Genomic DNA, 21,140 nt, shown 5'->3' on the forward strand with positions numbered 1-21,140 from the left:
CTCTGATTTTTGAATATTAAATCAACCTTGCTTTCTTTATTCATGAAATATTATTTATTATTATATATTGCTAGATTCAATAAACTAATATTTTGTGAATGATTTTGCGTCTATATTCATGAGAGATACTGGCCTTTAATTTTCTTTTCCTGAAATGATGTTGCCAGCTTTTGATATTAGGATTATAGTGACCCCACAGAGTACTTTGGAAGTTGTTTTTTTCTCCATTCTCTCAAAGATTTTATGTGTGTTTGATATTATGTCTTTCTGAAATGTTTGGGAAAATTCACCAGTAAAGCAAGCCAGCTGGCTTTGAAAAAATTTAAAATATAGATTTGATTTGTTAAAACAGATCAAGGCCTACTCAGAATTTTTTTGTCCTGTTTTTCAACAAATGTTTTCATTTAATGTAAATTGTCAAATTTATTGGGAAAGTTTTTTTTTCCATAATGTCTGTAATCCTGTAGTGATGTCTCTTTTTTTCCATTTATTTTCTCTATTTTTTGGTTAGTCTTACTGGTGGTTATCAATTTTAATTAACCCTTTTGGCTTTGTTAATTTTCTCTTTTATACATCCAATTTCTATATAATTAATTTCTGCCCTTTATTTCCTTTCTTCTACTTTCTTTAAGTTTATTGTTGCTGCTTTTTTTTTTAAGATTTTTGAAATAAAGGATTCAAAGATTGAACTTTCAACCTTTCTTATTTTTAATATATAAACTTAAGCTCCAGGAGTTGGTGATAGACAGGGAAGCCTGGCGAGCTGCAGTCCATGGGGTTGCAAAGAGTCGGACATGACCGAGCGACTGAACTGACCTAAGGTTATAAATTTCCCTTTAAACAACACTTACCTGGTGTTACAAGTTTTGATGTCATATTTTTCATTATAATGAAAAGTATTTTTCCTTGTGATTTCTTCTTTAACCTATAGCTTTTTCAGAAGTATCTTGCTTACTTGAAAATTATAGTGTTTTGTTATTGTTGTTGTGTTATTTTCTACCGTGGTCAGAGAACTGTTCACGCATTTCAACTTTTTGAATATTTGTTGCCACTTACTTTATTTCCCAGGATACAGTCTATTTTTGTAAATATTTTATGTACATTTGAAAAATATGTGCATTCTACAGTTGTTCAACTTTTTAAATCCTTCATGATTTAGGTGTTTTTTTATTTTGTTTTGTTTTTGTCTATTAGTTACTGAGAGAGGTGTGGTAAGATCTTCAAGTTTGACTTGGGATTTGTTTCTGCCTTTTTTGTTTTTTTTTATTTTGGTAAAATATACATAGCATAAGGTTTACCATATTGCTTTTTAGTTTGGTAAATTTGGCTTTATATATTTTGAGATTATGTTATTATTTAGAATTGTTATGTCATCCTGATAAATTAATCTGCTTATTATCATGACATATTTTGCTTCATTTTCTCTTTCTCTTAACACTTCTTACCTTGAAGTCTACTTTAATAGTTTAGTCATACGGCCTTCCTTTTGGTTAATGTTTGGTCAATCTATCTGTGGCCTTATATTTAAAATGTGTTTCTTGTAAAAAGCTTTACAAGTAGAACTAGCTTTAAAATGAAATGCCAGTGTCAAATTCAGGTACAGTCAGAGTGTCCTTGCCTTGTGGTACCAGTAACAGGGAAGTAATGATGGCCTTGGAAGGGGACTCAGAAGTTTAGATTTGATATCGCTGATGGGAGATGGACCTCTCTATTTTTTTAAATCCTTTTTTCTCTTTCTGTTTATTTTTGGCTGCATTGGTCTTGGTTGCTGGCTTTTCTTGGCTGGGGGCTGCTCTCTCGTGGCGGTGTGTTGGGCTTCTCGCTGCAGTGTCTTCTCGTTGCAGAGCACCGGCTCAGGCACACGGGCTTCAGTAGTTCTGGTCCAGGGCTCGAGAGCGCAAGCTCAGTGGTTGTGGCACACGGGCCCAATAGCTCCGCAGCCTGTGGGATCCTCCCCAGCCAAGGATCGAACTTGTGTCCCCTGCATTGTGAGGCAGATTCCTAACCACTGGACTACCAGGGAAGCCCTGGACCTCCCTACTGATGGACTATTTCTACAAAACAAACTACCACCCTCAAATGGGTTTCTAAAATGTTTGATATGCATTATAAATCGTGTCAGGGTAAAGAAGAGTGGACTTGAATTGTGGACTGGCTATCATCCAGCACCCTCAAAGGGAAAGATATATAGTCAGCGCTATGCAAACCTCTGAATTTTCCTCAGAAAATCTGTAAATGAACTATTTCATATGGGTATCCTAGATCAATTGGTAAATGTCTAAATGGTAAGCACCCTAGGGGACCACTGTTATGCTCCTGACACTTGAAATATGAAGTGTACTTTCATTTTTGTCTCTCGGGCCATGCAAGTAAATGAATAGCTGAATACTCAGAATTTTGATTTTAACTGTAATTATGACCTTTAGAAATATTCACTGCTTTAAAAATGGACCAAAGTGTAAATAAAATGGGCAACTGATACATCTCAGTTCCCCAAAGAAAAGTACAGGAAGTTGTTTTTCACTTTTCAGTTTTAGAGAAAAGACTTCATCATTTTATACGTGATGTGGCTTTCTGGGCTCCTGACATCTTCATAGAATTTGACTGGAGTTTCCTTCTCTTGGAAGTGGATGGGCATTTTCTTGCTCTCCACAGTCATGAGCTTCACTTCCAGGGGGCCCAGGTTTACATAATCCTGCGGTGAACAGACACAGAGGAGACAGGAGAGGTTAGTTAGCAAGTTACCAGTCTTTGGGGGTCAGGTTTTATTTATTATAGTTGGCCTTTATCTGGCAGATTACACTGTATCCTGATTGTCTGAATGCTGTATAACACGTGAAAAATAGGAGCTACTGTAAATAAAAAACTCAGTAAACGCATACACCCACTGGGTCATGGTAGGCAAGATCCCCCAAAGAGCAGGCAGCGAGGCTGGCAGGCTTGTGTCTTGCGAACTTGGGCCGTGGGTCGGGGTGGCAGGGTGGGGGGGTTGGGAGGCATCAATAGAGGAGGGAGATATATCCTCTGCAAGCTCTTTAATCAGTAAAATAAAGTATTGGCTGCATTTATATAGCCCTCTGCTGGCCAGGATATAACCACAGCAGAGTTTTATATATTATTCGCGATCAAAGGGAAAGATCTGCTAACATTTTTGACAATGAATATCTTAATACTGAGCAAATCCACATGAGTTTTACACATTTCACAGGATCTACTATAGCTATAAAGCTTACCACATTCTGCCAAACTAAATATAGTTTAACATATCAACAAACAGAATGGGAAGTCTAATTGATATGAAATCCCACAGCTAACCCCAAACTGGGTTGAAACAGCTCCAGCCCTGTTCAGTGCACACCTTCCTTTTGAAAGCTTCTCCAAGTCATACCTCCTCCTTTTGAACTCCTTCAACACTTCAGCAAACCTTTCCCAAGTGCCCACTATGTGCCAGGATGTGTACCAAGTGTTGGGGCACAAGACTGGTCACAGAGACAGATAACAGGTATACGTTCCTCCTGAACAGTAGTCAGTGATTGTCTTACCTGCTTTCTACTAGCAACATGTGATTTCGAGTAGGGCCTGCCACACGGGCATCTTGAGACTATACTTCTTCCTGTTCTCCCCCCTTTAAATTCTCAAGCATCTAACAAGTACCTGGCATGTTGTGAGGTTATCAATAGACATTTATAAGAATTTAGGAGAATCAAAGAATGGAAAAGGAAGGCGATGTTTTATTTCTCAAAAATGCATATAACTATATTTAACTTTTAAAATACACAATTCTAGAGCTGCAATAAATGCATGAGAGAAGAAAAGCAAATTAATGGAAATGTACCATATATTTCAGAACCATCTAGAGCAGGATTCTGAAGTGAAACCCTATATTAGTCTGCCTGAGCTGCCACAGCAAAATACCATAGGCTGACTGGCTGAAACAGCAGGACTTTATTTCTCACAGTCCTGGAGGCTGGAAGTCCAAGGTCAGGGGGCCAGCACGATTGGGTTCTGGTGAGAGCCCCTTTGCAGACGTCTGCCTTCTCACAGTGACTCACAGAGCAAAACCTCTTCTTATAAGGTCACAGTCCTATCAAATTAGGACCTTTATGACCTCACATAACCTTAATTACCTCCTAAAGCCCCAATCTCCAGATATAGACACAATAGGTGTTAGGGTTTTCAACATATGAAATGGAGTGGGAGGCAGGAACACAGTTGAGTCCGTAGCAATACAATGCCATTTCCACCACATCAAAAACTTCCATGGAAAGTAAGAAGGTCTTAGAAGAGAACATAAGCAAAACATTCCCTGACATAAATTGTACCAGTGTTTTCTTAGGTCAGTCTCCCAAGGCAATAGAAATAAAGATGAAAATAAACAAATGGGACTTCAACTTACAAGCTTCTGCACAGCAAAGGAAGCCATAAACAAAACAAAGAGCCTGCAGAATGGGAGAAAATATTTGCAAATGATGTGACTGACAGGGGCTTAATTTCCAAAATATACAAACAGCTCATACAACACGACAACAAAAAAACGAAACAACCCAATCAAAAAGTGGGCAGAAGACCTAAAGAGACATTTCTCCAAAGAAGAAATACAGATGGTCAGTAGACACACGAAAAGATACTCAACAATGTGAATTATTAGAGAAATGCAAATCAAAGCTATAACAAGGTACCACCTCATACCAGTCAGAATGGCCATCGTTAAAAAGTCTACAAATAGCAAATGCTGGAGAAGGTGTGGAGAAAAGGGAACCCTCCTACACTGTTGGTAGGAATGCAAATTGGTGCAGCCAATGTGGAAAACAGTATGGAGGTTCCCCAGAAAACTAAAAATAGAATTATCATATGATCTAGCAAATCCCACTCCTGGGCATATATCCAGACAAAACTATAATTCAGAAAGATACATGCACCCCTATGTTCATGGCAGCAATATTAACAATAGTGGAAGACATGGAATCATCCTAAATGTCCATCAACAGAGAAATAGATATAGAAGATGTGGTACATGTATACAATGAAATACTACTCAGCCATGAAAAAGAACAAAATAATACCATTTGCAGCAACATGGATGCAACTAGAGATTATCATATTAACACTAAGTGAAGTAAATCAGAAAGAGAAAGACAAGTAGCATATGATGTCACTTATACATGGAATCTAAAATAGGACCCAAATGAACCTGCCTATGAAACAGAAACAAAACAAAATCAGGGACATAGAGAATAGACCGGTGGCTGCCAAGCAGGTGAGGGGTGGCAGAGAGGGCAGGAAGGGGAGTTTGGGGTTAGCACATGCAAACTGGTATGTATATATAGAATGAATAAAGAACAAAGTCCTACTGTACAGCAAAGGGAACTATATTAATATCCTGTGATAAGCCATAATGGAAAAGAATATGGAAAAGAACATATCTATATCAGTCACATTATTGTACAGCAGCAGTGAACGCAATGTTGTAATTCAACTTTGCTTAAATAAAAAGTGAATTTAGAAAAATAAATTCAATGGATAAAGGCAAAAATAAAAGTAAAAAGGTCTTTCGCTCAACCAAATGGTGTGGAATTTTGGAATTTTGTAGACAGTTGTCCCCTAGCGTGAGGTCACTGTAGCATGCCAGGTGTTCTGATACCAAGATACGCATGTGGGTTTAAGTGCTATAGAGTCTGGAACCTTAGTCTTTAAATTGTCACTTGATGGCAGCAGGACTGAGTTGTACTTAGTTACAATGGTTTTTATTGACTTATTCAGTTTCTGCTGCTTTCTTAATCACTCTTTTCTCCTATCAGACTTTAAGTTCTAGGAGAACTTTTAAGGTTATCAGTAGTACCAAGAAGGAAAACAGCAAGAGGTGGATATGAAAGTGACTGGAAGGTACCAAGAAGGTTTTAAAATTCAAAGGCTTGTTAATCCAGGTTTTGCCTAATGGTATTATATGGCCATTTGTACTTTCCAAATGGTGACACTGATATACATCCTATCCCATGCTTTTCTTAAAATATGATGCTGACCACCTTCTTTCAAGATGCAGGAGCTATGTTATTTACCCTTTGGGTTGAAATTTGTAGCTACACCAACAGATGGAAAATGATGGACGTGCTGGCGTAAGCTTTCCACGTCATAGGAAACATTTGGTCTCTGGGACTGATGGCTTGGGGGAAGCCAGATACCGGAACAAAGGGACGATCAAGGAGACCCGCGTCTGTGAGGAGACCCGTGTGGAGAGGAACTGAGGCCTAAGCTCCGCCAGCATCACCTGGCCAGCCAGGTTGGTGAGCCTCCTCAGAGGTGGGTCTCCCTGCCCAAACCCAGCCTTCAGCCGACACGCGGGTGTGCCTGCTACGGAACTCAAGTGAAGACAGTCCATGGAAGACCTGGCCAAATTCCTAACCAACAGAAGCCTTGAAAGAGAATAAATGGTTATTGTTGTAAACCACTAAGTCTTGAGGTAGTTTATCACGTGGCCCTAGATGTTCTGCCTTATACCATATACTAGTGATGGAGTTCTATCAATACATAGATGTAGCAAGCTGGGCAAAGAGTGAAAATAGTATCTAGCAACTGGCGTGGATGGCGGGCCGCTTTAACTAATAACTTGCAGATAGAATTTTTCAGTATCAGTATTTTCGATTAATTTTCTCCACTAATTAATCAAACATTTTCTCTAGCAGTCAAGATGTCTTCTCATGAATCTTACCTTGAAATCCTGCTCATCCTCATACAGTAAGTATTTCATATCAGAGGCCCCAAACTCTATGCTTGAACTCGCTTCTTCATCTATCTTCAGAAGCTGGCCAAATCTGCTGTCCTTGTGACTAAGACGAAAACCACTGCTCCCAAATGAGATGCTTGACACGTCTCTGCTTTTTATGTCTACAGGTTGCGAGTCTGACTTTTCTGGGATGACTGCAAAGAAATTAATTATGTACAGCTTTTGGACAGATAAGAATATGGCGTATACTTTGTGACATTTTGAATTTGAAAGTCCTTTGAGAATCTCCAGGAGGAGACGAATTTGAGAATTAGAAATGTAGAATCGAAGTATCAGAGTGAGAGTGAGTCCCATTGTTTGCAACCATGTCTAAGGTGCATTTCCCTGTGTCAGCTAATAAGTTAACATGATCGTACGGGCTCTGTGGGTATGTTGGCATTTTGGTTGGTTGGCTGAACTGAACTGCAAACCGTGCTGGTGTAGACATCATCCTGTCCCTCTTCACCAGCTTCCAGTTCATTCACTGTGACACACGGTGACTTCGATTTGAAAACAGGGCTAGGGAAAGGAGATGGGTTGGGTCAGCTCTGCAAGGACAAGAGGAAAGTGGAGGAGCTGGCAGGTATCTACCCCCTGAATCACTCTCGGCTATGAGGTGCCTGTCCGTAATAAGAAGCTCAATAAGTGTTTGCCAAATTAAAAAAAAAAAATCACCATAACAATAAAATAATACCTTTATGTGTTTCTGACAACTCCAAAGGCACTTCAGGTGGTACTTCCTGCCCAACAGCCTGGGTAAGATACAGTCGCCTAAAAACAAATAAGAAAAGTAGTCTATCAGCCAACAAATGTTGTAGCCCCTGCTCAGGAGTGTCTATCTCTCTGCTGGGAGCTGGAGATGCACAGATTGAAAAGGGGCACTGGGCCCAGTCGGGTGGCAGGCAAGACGACAGCGTTTTATGATGATGGTTGTACCAGGATGGTGATCAGCACAGTGTCAGGAGTGCTGTGGTCTTCCCACGTGGTACAGAAGTGAAGAATCTGCCTACAGATGCAGGAGGTGCAAGAGTGTGGGCTCGATCCCTGGGTCGGGAAGATCCCCTGGAGGAAGAAATGGCTACTGACTCCAGTACTCCTGCCTGGGAATTCCCATGGACAGAGGAACCCGGTGGGCTACAGTCCACGGGATCAAAAAGACAAGACTGAGCACCTGCACGTGTGTGTGCGCGTGCACACACACACACCCACACACCCACAAGAAGTGAGAGAAGAAGCACCGGATTTAGTCTTAGGAGGTAAGGAAAGGTTTCCAGGAGGAGATGACACCTGAGTCGAGTCCTGAAACACCAAGAGATATTTGCCAAGGAAGAGCTTGGGGTAGGGGGTGCATCCCATGATAAGGGAATAAGAGACAAAGTCCAAGAAACGAGAGTGATCACAACAGCACTTACATCACTGTTGCAGGAATCCAGATGAGGAATGACAGTGGCCAGCATGGGATGGATTTGAAAAAAAAAAAAAAAGGAAAAGATTTGACAGCGAGCAGTAGGAATCCAAGATGGCATCACGGTCCTGGCTTTCACTGAGTGGCGTGCTCCAGCTACAAGCTGGTGAGTTACACGTGTGCAGTCGCAGCTCTCTGTGCTGCAGAGGCCCGTGGAGTTTTCTGTCAGAAGACACGATACCTTGAAAGCTGTGTGTGGCATTTCCATGAAGTTTGCCTGAAGACAGCATGAACCAAGTGACCCTTGCAGATACGCTAACAACCTTTCATGCTCAGCCAGCCAGCATCCTGAGTGAATCCCCTGGATTACAGGCTGTTAGTTTCTTAAAGCACACAAAGTGTCATCCGAGATGCTTACAGCTCCAACAAATCATGTCACTACATATACTAGTTATCTCTTAAAACCTCCTTAAGACTTGGTGAAGGTGTGTCTCGGTGAAGCTCTGGTCTGCAGGTGGTCAAGTCTGAGGCCACAGAGTTCTCTTCTTCCCTGGCTTTGGCCTCCTGCATGACTAAGATCTTACTAAACACTGTGACCTTCACGAGTCTGGCTTCTCTCTTAATCACAGGTTTCTCGTCACCTTTGGAACACCGCAGCGCAGCAGCACTTGGTATTTGACGGTGTGGAAAACATTTTAAAGAAGGCCATCATATGAGACTAGTGTTAGATAGATTTGAGGTACTGGTTCCCCTAGACTCGGCTCTGTGGCACTGAGGTCCCTGGGCAGTCACCTCTAGCTTACTCATCTCATCTAATGTTGCAAACAAATCCTGCAATGCCTTATTGGAGTCATGAAGGAAAGCATTGAGGGAGGTCTGATGGGAAATAGAGGATTAATAACTCTATTAGCTAGAATACCCGATTCTTCATACAAATAGGAAAGAAGACAACTTTTTACACGTTCACTGGGTAGAGTTCATGTCTATTTCTCAACTAGAATAGACAGGACTCAATTCTCAACAAAGAAATGGAATGGACAGTTGTCATAAATTACATGCTATTTATTATTTTGACTTGAAAACGGGTACAGTAAAAGTTCCTGAGGACACTCAACACTTTTCCTTCTGGATTAGCAGCGTAACAGATAACTAAGGGTTTGCACATATCTCTGTTTCTGTATGTGGTCTTTCTAAAATGTCCTAAACACTTGTCTAAAAGGAATTTACAGTCTAGGAGGGAAGCAGATGTTAAGTAAGTAATCACTAGTGTGATAAATGCTGGTTACAAAGGAGAAGTTCAGGGTGTCCTGGAGGCATATACCAGGCACGTTTTAAAAACACAGTCTGTGTTGTTTCTTTCCCCTCAGATGGATTTTGACTTCATCTCTCCCAGCTCTGAAGCAAGACTAAGCGTTCATGTCTCCCACTAAAGAAAGCCAGCCCACAAAGCTTGGATGAACACTGTGGGTTTTACCAAAGATTTCCGTGAGGGAAGCTAGAGGACACGGCTAAATGACATCACAGCAAAGCACACAACTCCATGAAAGCCCTCTTTACAACTTTCTCATCTCCCTTCCTGCCCTTGCCAAACTCTCTGTATCCCGGGAAGGAATTCCCTTTTATTATAATGAGCATTTCACCTGCACATCAGCACTGAATCAGGAACAACAGACCAAGCTGACCGAAGCAGGAAGTGAGGTCAGCAGTTTACAGGGTAGCTCTTTCTGGAGGTTTGTGTGGTTTGGAAGAGAGAAAAAGAGCACAGCGGGCAACAGGTGGAGCGGTGGTTAGAAGACCTGGCTGGCAGAGATGCGTGATTACAAAGAGATGAGGCAGCAGGTGCTATGCGGCAGAGGCCATCTGGGTGTGGAACTGGAGAGGTGTCATTGGGAGGGATGCTGGCAAAAGACAGCATTGCCCCTGGGGGGACAGTGAGGCTCCCCGCCCCCCGCCCCCTAGGGACTCTTAAGGGCATCAGCTCAAGAGATGGATGTGCAAGAGTCCTGTAGGAAGCCAGTTCATTCAGCCCAATGGCCCACTTAGCCTACTGGTACCTGCCGCCCGGGGGCAGCACACAGATTGTGGAAGGGAGCAGGTGACTCTTCCTCTGTCCTGCCCACCCAGAGTTCAGGCTATAAAGTCAGCCTACTGTCTCCCAACTTCTCCAGTCTTGTATCTTGACACCCATCATTTAGCTCAGCAAAAACAAAACCAAAATCCCACAACTTACCCATATCCACCCTTCCTGGAACACATTAGGAAGTTTGCCATCAATAAATACTTTACTGGGGCTCAAACAGTACTTTTTCCATGCCACACAAACAACAGAACCACTTGGACGTAAATGTTTTCCTGGGCCTTCCACCGTGTTGAACTTCTCTGCCCAGACCCAGATATTTTTCTCCCATCTTGCACATATACACCCTACATTTGAGTGGTTTAATTCCTCTATCTTTCTAAGCATGTTTTTGTTCAAATTATGAACGCCACTTTGCTTTAATTCCATATTGTATGTGTGCTCAGTCACTCAGTTATGTCCGACTCCTTGAGGCCCCACAGGCTGTAGACTGCCAGGCTCCTCTGCCCATGGAATTTTTCAGGCAAGAATACTGGAGTGCGTTGCCATTTCCTCCTCCAGGGGATCTTCCCAATTCAGGGACTGAACCCACATCTCTTGCGTCTCCTGCATTGGCAGGTGGAGTCTTGACCACAAACACCACCTGGGAAGTCCAATTCCATATTCCAGGGCTCTGATTTTCCATCAAGATTGGTATATTAAGACTTACTTTGTCAGATAAGAAAAAGCGGTAATCTAAAATGCAAAGCCATATATATACACATTTGATTTCACTTACGCAGGAATAAATGTGACTTGGAATGCCAGGCTATTTTCTACACCCAGAAAGTAGTTTGGCTCTTTCACTAACTGTCAGAGGAAACCGTTCTATAGTCTACAAGGTAACCTGAAGTCCCAGACACCTCCAGAAAGCGCCCACAAGCTTGATCACTCCCTCCTCCTGTGCTCCGGCTTTGCACCCGTACTTCTTCTGCTGCATTATTATGCATTTATTTTTATGCCCAATTCCCCTGCTGGCCCAGAAGTTTCTGAAGGACAGCAGTTGTGATATTCATATTAAGTGTTTGCTATTATGAACACAGTGCAATGTTAGAAAAAGCAAGTCAAAGTTTGCCTTGTAGCAACGGTCAATTGTGATAAACTTATAGTTTCCCCATGGCCATTTTGTGAGTGTCTTTCAACTATTAAAGAACTGTCATCTTAAAAAAAATAACTTTTTACAGATCCAGATGTTTAAAAAAATATTTCTAGCTACATAATGACTCTCACCTGGGTATCTTGAGATCCACAAGTCTGCAGTTGAATAGCTGATCAATAAGCACCAAATTTTCTTCTTCCAGCTCATGAATAGCATTTTCCAGTTCTTCCACTTCCTTCCTGTGATTTGCAATCTATTCTCAGGAAAAGGAGAATGGATGTTAGTTTTCCACAAGAAATTTAACTTTAAAAAATGTTGATGGAGAGGAAGATCTATCCTGTATTATTTATTACTGTGTTTGCTCTAAGAAGGAAGGGATGGGACGGACTTCATTCCAAGTCATTTTAGGCAGAACTTGGTTTCCTGGTTAGGCAGTTATTAGTGAATGGCAAGAATTTCCTTTCCTACTCTTCAGGAACATCACTGGATTTATGTGCGCTGGAGGCAGAGATAAATAAGAAAATAAGACTAATTTATCAGTCTTGCATTAGTACTTAAATGAGGCTCTATCAAAGGTTAATGATAAACAACAGAATGAAAATTAATAGCACTGGAAAGAAATATTATGGCATTTAAAAAAGAGAAGTACAAGCCCAGGAGTCCTTTATATCAACCTCTGTATGACAACTATATTCTCTCTGAATGTGCTGGAGTCATTCTGAGAAATATCAGATAGCTGAGATGTTAATCATTCACTCATGAAATTGTACTGTATACCTACAATGCATCAAAACTATAGTGCACTTTGGGAACAAAGGATCAACAAGACACAATAACCTTCAGGGGTCTCTTAGCTTAATGGGAAGGAGAGTGACAGCAAGAGAAGACAGCATGATGAAATCTAATAATGGAAGCCATCCAGGTGTGGTGGGAGGAGGACAAGTTTCACCCTATGTCTGCCAGGTGTCGGGGGGTGAAGGAGAATTAATGGAAGAGATGACCTCCATTCTGGATCTTGAAGGCAAAGAAGGGATTCTGTAGCCAGACAAGAGAGGATATATTCTAGGCAGAAGGAACCACACATATTAGGTACCATTATTTTGCTGTGGATAGAAACAAAATGGGTGTGGGGACAAGTAGGAGAGGAACTGCACAAATATGGGAGCCAAATAATGCGAAGAGGTCTGATTTTTATCTTGCAGGTTAGACAGTAGGTCCATTCACAGACATAGCAGGGTTAATTAACTTTAACTGCAGAAATGTGGCCAACTCAAACACGAACACAACTTGCTGGTTCTGTTGATAGAGTTCCCATCAATCTTTAAGAAATGTATTTTGATAATTTTTTGTCTAAAGAAGGCTTGATCATGGGGAGAATATATAGAAGAATGTTACTAGATAGAACCCCCAACTTACCTCTCTGCCCCCCAAAACTTCATGAGCTATGCAGGTGCTGGATTGAGTGGTGCTAATGGGTAGAAGTCAGGGTAATAGCAGAATTAAGAGTATAAAATATAAAGTGATCAGCTGGTAAGAATGATAGAAAGATAGCTGGGAAAGGTACTGTGTCTCTTGAGGGAACATGATGAAATAAGAAAGGCACAGGGGAGGGATATGCATTATCTCTTATTAGGAGTTGCCAAGAGTGTAACTGAGATGAATACTTAGAAAGAGATGACTAACACATTCTTGATTTGCAGTTGAAGTTACTGTATTTTGGAAGCATTCAGTATATTACCACATGCATATCTCTTTCACATAAGTCATTTATTAAATGCCTGAATTCTTACTAAGGGTAAATTCTTGCTTGAGGTAGACGGATACAAAATTCAATAAAGCATGGTTTCTTCCCTCAAAATAGGAAAGAAATCTACAAATCCAGTGAACAAATACATAAACAATTATAAAACAATACCAGTGTCATAGAAAAGGCTTAAAGTGAAAAGAACAGCATCCTGACCAATTTCACGAGACAATTTAAGTCCATAACTCTACATTACCAAGTTAGCGGTTGGTGTTTTAGGATCTCATATTTTATGAGATTATCAGCTTGAATACAAGCCTGAATGCCTTAAGGAAAAATTTATAATTTTCAAATGTCAAAGGATGAGAAAGAAATTAGAGGTTGTAAAAGAAGGAATGAATAGAATAGGAAAAATTGACCTCAGGGCTTGGCATAGCTGGGAGGCAGCATGCAGTTCTTGGTCTTCTGGCAAGCAGGGAATGAGGGCCCTTTGGGGGAGTTAAGTCCAATCTTTCAAGCTACAGATAACCTGTGACATCCCTTATGCCTTTAGAGTACTAAGTAAGGTTCTCAATTGTTGTCTCCCTCTCAATCTTCTGAAATGTTAGGGAAATGAAAACAAATTCCCTTTTTACAGCCATGTCAATACCTTTAGATTCTGCAGTAAGGGTCTTAACTGGTGGCTCAGATGGTAAAGAATCCACCTGCAAAGCAGGAGACCCAGGTTTCATCCCTGGGTTGGAAAGATTCTCTGGAGAAGGAAATGGCAACCCACTCCAGTACTCTTGCCTGCAGAATCCCATGGATGGAGGAGCCTGGTGGGCTACAGTCCATGGGGTGGCAAAGAGTAGGACACAACTGAACGACTAACACTATCACACTTTTTCTGGGGTAAGAAAGTATAAAGAAGGAAATGGAAGACCTCTTTTCCCTCCCAGCCCCTGCTTCTCCCCAGATACCCAAGAAATGTACTTAAGAAATCGGAAAGGAATAACTCAGGCACCTAGGATCCTGATTAAAATGTATGCTCTTAAAATTTTCCCCTGCAAGAACCAAGTTAGCTTTACGCCTCCTCACATTTGAAACTTCGATTGCTAACCTCTTTGAATCTGTCTAGTGTTTCCAGCTTTCCATTTGTTAAGTTAGTTCAAGTTATTTGGAAATTTGAATTTTCTTCATTTTTCTAATAAGCATGCTAAATAAACTCGGATAATAAAAGCCATTTAATGAGACCTAATATCCCTCCCAGAGATCTAAGCTTTTTGGTTATTGTTGAAGAATAACATGTTGAAATAATAATATATTTCAACAATAATATTGTTGAAAATGGAGAAATATTTGGGGGAGTTCCAGTGTTAAATATCCCTTGTTATTCATTCTTAACTTTCTTCAAAATAATTAGCATACATTGTTCTATTTCCAGGCAATTTTCAATTCCTGTGATAGTACTTATAATCAGAAATGGTTTTAATTAATTTTGTGAGTAAATTTAGTAACAGTATAATGAATATTTATTGAAATAAGGAGAAATTAAATATATTGAATTTCTTTAAAATGATTTTGTTCTTGATTAATGAGCTCTTTTTGCTCATGATTAAATTAAACTTGACATCTTTCTGTCTTTTATTTCCACTGAATTATGAAAATTAAAAAATAAAACAAAACAAAATGTAATTTGTGGCTTTAGTAGAAAGGACCAAGGCACCAGTCTTTCTTATCAGTCATATATAAATTTTTGTAGTCATTTTCTCTGAACCTAATGTCTATGGTATCTTAACAGAATTTAAGATCTGAATTGTTAAATTATTATTACTGGGATCATACTGTTATATTTAATAAAAGTATAAGAACTAAGTTCCTCTATAATATTCTTTAACTGTTGAGCTCACCTTGAGTTTGTTTAAATTAATACTTATTTTTTTAAAATTGAGGATTCATCTTGATTAGTTTTGGAAATAGTATGAATTCCTACTCACCATGACTTTATAAAGGCAACTTTAAGATAATTGTCAATATCACAGAAAGCATATTTATTTAAAATTTTTTTGTTTGTTAGACTCACCAACTCTATTCAGTCAAATTAGAGCAAGGAAAATAGAAATGAAGCTGATGGTGACAATTTTACCTTGGGTGTCTGAGCAGATGGTGAAAAAGGAAATGCAGGAAAAGACAATCTAAGAAGAAATTTAATAAATTTCAGGTGCGTTGAGTTTGAAGTACCTATGTGACATCCATGTGGAAATATTCGGTTATTGAATTGTATGAACTATTTGTATATTTTGGAAATTAAGTCCTTGATGTTTGTATCATTTGCAAATACTTTTCTCTCAGTCCATAGGTTGTTCTTTCATTTTGTTTGTGGTTTCCTTTACTGTGTGAAAGTTTTTAGGTTTGATTAGATCTCATTTGTTCATTTTTGCTTTAATTTTTATTGTCTTGGCAGACTGACCTAAGAAAATATTGCTATGATTTATGTCAGAGAACATTTCATCTGTGTTCTCTCCTAGGAGTTTTAGGGCATCATATTTAGTCTTACATTTAGCTATTTTGAGTTTAATTTTGTGTATGGTATGAGGGAGTGTTCTAACTTCATTGATTCACATGCAGCTGCCCAGCTTTTACAACACCGCTTGAAGAGACTCTCTTTTCCCCAATGTATATCTTGCCTTTGTTGAAGATTAATTGACCATAGGTATGCAGGTTTATTTCTGGGCTCTCTACTCTGCTGCATCAATTCACATGTCTGATTTTGCCCTAGCCATGCTATTTTGATTACTGTAGCTTTGTAGAATTCTCTGAAGTCTGGGAGGGTTATGCCTCCTGCTTTGCTCTTTTTCCTCAGGACTGTTTTGGCAAGTCTGGGTCTCTTATATAATTTTAGGATTATTTGTTCCAGTTTTGTGAAAAATGTCATGGGTAAGTTGATAGGGATGGCATTAAGTTTGTAGATTGCTTTGGGTACTATGGCCATTTTAACAATATTAATTCTTCTAATCCAAGAGCATATAGGACATCTTTCCATTTCTCTGAATCATCTTCAGTTTCCTTTATCAATGTTTTGTAGTTCTCAGCATGTCTTCCACCTCCTTTATGAAGTTTATTCCTATGAGCTATTTTAAAAATGTGATTCTAAAAGACATTGACTGTTTGCGTTCCCTTTCTGATATTTCATTGCTAGTGTAAAGAAATACAACTTTGTTATAAAGAAATACAACATTGTTGTAAAGAAATACAACATTGTTAGTGTAAAGAAATCCCTGTGTGTTAATTCTTGTATCCCGCTACCTTGTTGAATTAGTCTATCAATTCTAGCAGTTTCTGTGTGTAGTCTTTAGGGTTTTCTATATACAGTGTCATGTCATCTGCATATAATGACAGTTTTACCTCTTCCATACCAGTTTGAATACCTGAAGAGACAATTTAAAACCGGAGAGAATGAGGTTAGAATGATCCTTCAGCCTTGCTTCCATCAGTTGGGAGCAAATAGGGTTCAGAGGAAGGCCGGGTCAGTTTTAGAATATCAAGAAGTTTTAGACACTTGAGTGTATTGTATGAAAATTGTGACACCAAAATTGACTTCTGGTTATTATTGAAAACATTTACGGTGTTCATTGAGTGACAGCTTGTAATAATATTAGGGCTCCACTTGAATTTCACTTTACCTCGGTGACTCACATATCCATGATTTCCCCATGACTTCAGCTCATAAATAAAAGTCATTTCCGGTTCAGAAAAATGAGAAAGAAGAAATTGTTTTCCTTTTTTAAAATTCCACTTACCTCTTTTTTGAGCCAGTCATTCTCCCAGATCTCTCGATAGCTGCCCTTGTCAATGAACCTTAGAGCATTCTAAAAAAAAAAAAGATTTTTTTCCCTGTATTAAAGAAGTGCTGCCACAAAGCATTTCACATTTTTTTTAGCAATGATTATATGCAATCAACTTATCTGAACATTTAAAATCATGGTTTACAGTAACTTTGGAAATATGCCTAAAAACATTGGGTCCCATTGTTCTTTATTATCCTATTGTGCTATTTTTCCTGATTTAGATTGCCTAACACGACTGAGGGACTTCACTTTCACTTTCCACTTCCAGGCACTGAAGGAAATGGCAACCCACTCCAGTGTTCTTGCCTGGAGAATCCCAGGGACAGGGGAGCCTGGTGGGCTTCCGTCTATGGGGTTGCACAGAGTCGGACACTACTGAAGCAACTTAGTAGTAGTAGTAACATAGATGATTGAAAGAACTGGACGGACGGTGGTTGTCCAATCAATTTGGCCGCTAGTGTGACTAAATCTGACTGCCGTGATGAAATCAATCATGAAGTGACCTGCTTCACTGTTAAAATGTTTGAATTAATTTTATGTATTCATTTTGGCTGTGCCGGGTCTTCGTCGCTGCTGGGGCTCTCCTCTGGTTGTGGCCTGTAAGCTTCTCACTGTCGTGGCTTCTCTGGTCGTGGAGACAGGCTCCAGAACGTGCCGACTTCAGTAGCAGCAGCGCCGGGCTGTGGAGCACAGGCTCAGGCATAGTTGCTCCACCGCACATGGGATCTTCTCAGATCAAGGATCGAACCCACGTTTCCTGCATTGGCGGGTGGACTTTTCACCAACAGGGAAGCCCTGTTCCACCATTAAGATGGCTAAACTGCAGTGATCAAACTTTCTTCAAGTTTATGGTCACAGGCATAACTTAACATGTAGCAAGAGCAAAGATAGATGATATAACTGCCTTCTAAATCTGAAACATTTCTGCAGGTCAATAACAACAATTTACCTATTTATAAACCTAATAGCAAATAGTTGCAGGTTAGCAGGCAATAGCACCCCACTCCAGAACTCTTGCCTGGAGAGTCCCATGGACAGAGGAGCCTGGTGGGCTGCAGTCCATGGGGTTGCTGAAAGTCCGATACGACTGAGTGACTTGAGTGACTTCACTTTCACTTTTCACTTTCATGCATTGGAGAAGGAAATGGCAACCCACTCCAGTGTTCCGATCTAGAGAATCCCAGGGACAGGGGAGCCTGGTGGGCTGTCGTCTATGGAGTCACACAGAGTCAGACACGACTGAAGCAACTTAGCAGCAGTAGCAGCAGGCTGTAGCTAGGTCATCTCCTGGAGAAAACCATTTTAAATGAAGCAAACAGGGAAAGCCTTACTTTATCAGTAGGATCATAAGATGTAATTTCATTTCAGTTACTAAAATATTTACAGTTTCACCCAAAGGAATTTTATAGTGGACAACAGTTCACGTTTATATGTGAGGTACTTTTATATGGATGAAAGTGAAAGTGTTAGTTGCTCAGTCGTGTCTGACTCTTTGCGACCCCATGGACTATAGCCCACCAGGCTCCTCTGTCCATGGGATGCTCCAGGCAAGAATACTGGAATGGGTTGCCATTCCCTTCTCCAGGGGATCTTCCTGACCCAGGGATTGAACCCCAGTCTCTCCCACATTGCAGGCAGATTCTTTACCGTCTGAACCACCAGGATACCACACGACAAAGTAACTGAAGGATACAACCAAAAGAAGAGAAACTGAGAAAAATATTCTGCCTCATAAACATGGATTGAAAGAATTTAAAACTATCAGATCAGATCAGTCGCTCAGTCGTGTGTGACTCTTTGCGGCCCCATGAATCGCAGCATGCCAGGGCTCCCTGTCCATCACCAACTCCCGGAGTTCACTGAGACTCACGTCCATCGAGTCAGTGATGCCATCCAGCCATCTCATCCTCTGTTGTCCCCTTCTCCTCCTGCCCCCAATCCCTCCCAGCATCAGAGTCTTTTCCAATGAGTCAACTCTTTGCATGAGGTGGCCAAAGTACTGGAGTTTCAGCTTTAGCATCATTCCTTCCAAAGAAATCCCAGGGCTGATCTCCTTCAGAATGGACTGGTTGGATCTCCTTGCAGTCCAAGGGACTCTCAAGAGTCTTCTCCAACACCACAGTTCAAAAGCATCAATTCTTCAGCACGCAGCCTTCTTCACAGTCCAACTCTCACATCCATACGTGACCACAGGAAAAACCATAGCCTTGACTAGATGAACCTTTGTTGGCAAACTATATTAAAGGTAAATTTTAGTATGTTTTTTGAGTAGGAAGATTTGCAATAAATTCCTTTTTTTAAATCATGTTAATCAAACAAGAGTGAACCTCCGTTTCCCAGGAACCATATAAAGGTTCAGCTCCAAATGGTAAGACTAAAGTTTATTTTAGACATAGAATTTTCTTTGAACAAAAGTAGGAAGTAGCTCATAAATGAATTTAGTTAGTTAATGACTTACTTCACTAACAATAGAGTAGTGTTTTCAGCTTTGACTACATATTAGAATCTCCTGGATATTTTGAAAAATTCAAAAGCCCAGGCAAAATCTCAGGCCAATTACAAGAGCATCTTTCTGGGTGGGACCCAGGACCCACATGGGTTAAACAAATTTTCCAAGTGACTCTAATAAGCAGCTGTGTGTTAATTGCTCAGTCATGTCCAACTCTTTTCGATCTCATGGACTGTAGCTTGCCAGGATTCCCCTTCCCTGGGATTCTCCAGGCAAGAACACTGGAGTGGGTTGCCATTTCCTTCTCCAATGCATGAAAGTGAAAAGTGAAAGTGAAGTCACTCAGTCGTGTCTGACTCCTAGCAACCCCATGGACTGCAGCCCTCCAGGCTCCTCCGTCCATGGGATTTTCCAGGCAAGAGTACTGGAGTGGGGTGCCGTTGCCTTCTCCAGGGCTACAGTCTATGGGGATGCAAAGAGTTGGACACGACTTAGTGAATACACCACCACCACCATCCACATAAGATGGCCAGAAAAAAAATGAGACAAATTCATTCACTTATGCGGGTGTTTGGCATTATGTGGAGAAAAGAAAATGTACAGTGTAATGATTAAGAGTAGTGATCTGAAAAAGACTTCTTAAATGTCAATTCCGCCACATGCTCTGGGCAAGTCACAAGGTTTCTCTGTGTCTGTGTCTTCTTATTAGCAAGTCTCCCCCTTATAGGATTGTTGAGAGATTTTAATGTAAAATACTAGGAACGGTATTGAGGGCAGTCTTCATAACATACTGAATGTACATCCTGAAAGGATATTTGATTGACATATGCATTTTTAACCATCTTAACTATGATCAGATCACTTATTGATTTCACCATTTAATCATATTCAGTCACAAAGGGGCTGAATTGCATGGGTAAGCAAAACCATTGATCAGTTCCCTCCACATCCTCTGTATTTGTGAAAATCAGTAAAAACTGTGCAATGGCATTGGAATACTGAAAGAACAGTTGAACAAAAAGGGAAGCAAGAAACAATAGCAACTGAAATTCAGTGAAGAACTCTAGAAAAGGCCAGATGCTTATCACTCCAAAGAAAGGATGTTCCGGATAGACAATCCCAGCTAGGATCTCACAGATTTAGGACACAGTCTGGAGCAAGATGATAATGAAAGTGAAAGGCGCTCAGTCGTGTCCGACTCTTTGCGACCCCATGCACTAATACAGTCCATGGAATTCTCCAGGCCAGAGTACTGGAGTGGGTATCCTTTCCCTTCTCCATGTGACCTTCCCAACCCAGGGATCAAACCCAGGTCTCCTGAATTGCAGGCGGATCCCTGGGTTGAAAAGATCCTCTGGAGAAGGGCATCCAGTACTCAAACTCCTGTCCATTGAGTCAGTGATATCATCCAGCCATCTCATCTTCTGTCGTCCCCATCTTCTCCTGCCCTCAATATTTCCCAGCATCAGGGTCTTTTCCAATGAGTCAGTTCTTCACATCAGGTGGCCGGCATATTGGAGTTTCAGCTTCAGCATCAGTCCTTCCAATGAATATTCAAGACTGATTTCCTTTAGGATGGACTGGTTGGATCTCCTTGCAGTCCAAGGGACTCTCAAGAATCTTCTCCAATACCACAGTTCAAAAGCATCAATTCTTCAGCACTCAGCTTTCTCTATAGTTCAACTCTCACATCCATACACGACTACTGGAAAAACCATAGCTTTGACTAGACGGACCTTT

At 40.5% G+C, this 21,140-nt stretch overlaps 1 protein-coding gene across 5 annotated transcripts in view; it reads right to left on the reverse strand.

Moving 5' to 3' along the window:
• Window positions 1–2,395: 2,395 nt before the first annotated feature.
• CCDC83 (coiled-coil domain containing 83) overlaps window positions 2,396–21,140 on the reverse strand; it is a 52,194-nt gene continuing 33,449 nt past the window's right edge. For all 5 annotated transcript variants that reach the window (XM_024987338.2, XM_024987339.2, XM_015461118.3 and 2 more), the window contains 5 exon segments: window positions 16,904–16,972; window positions 11,512–11,633; window positions 7,455–7,531; window positions 6,707–6,915; window positions 2,396–2,695 (listed from right to left, as the gene is read on the reverse strand). In XM_024987338.2, coding sequence (XP_024843106.1) covers window positions 2,534–2,695; window positions 6,707–6,915; window positions 7,455–7,531; window positions 11,512–11,633; window positions 16,904–16,972 — 639 coding nt within the window. In that variant the 3' untranslated portion in view covers window positions 2,396–2,533.

This window comes from Bos taurus, chromosome 29, assembly GCF_002263795.3.
Source record: "Bos taurus isolate L1 Dominette 01449 registration number 42190680 breed Hereford chromosome 29, ARS-UCD2.0, whole genome shotgun sequence".
Lineage (NCBI taxonomy): Eukaryota > Metazoa > Chordata > Mammalia > Artiodactyla > Bovidae > Bos > Bos taurus.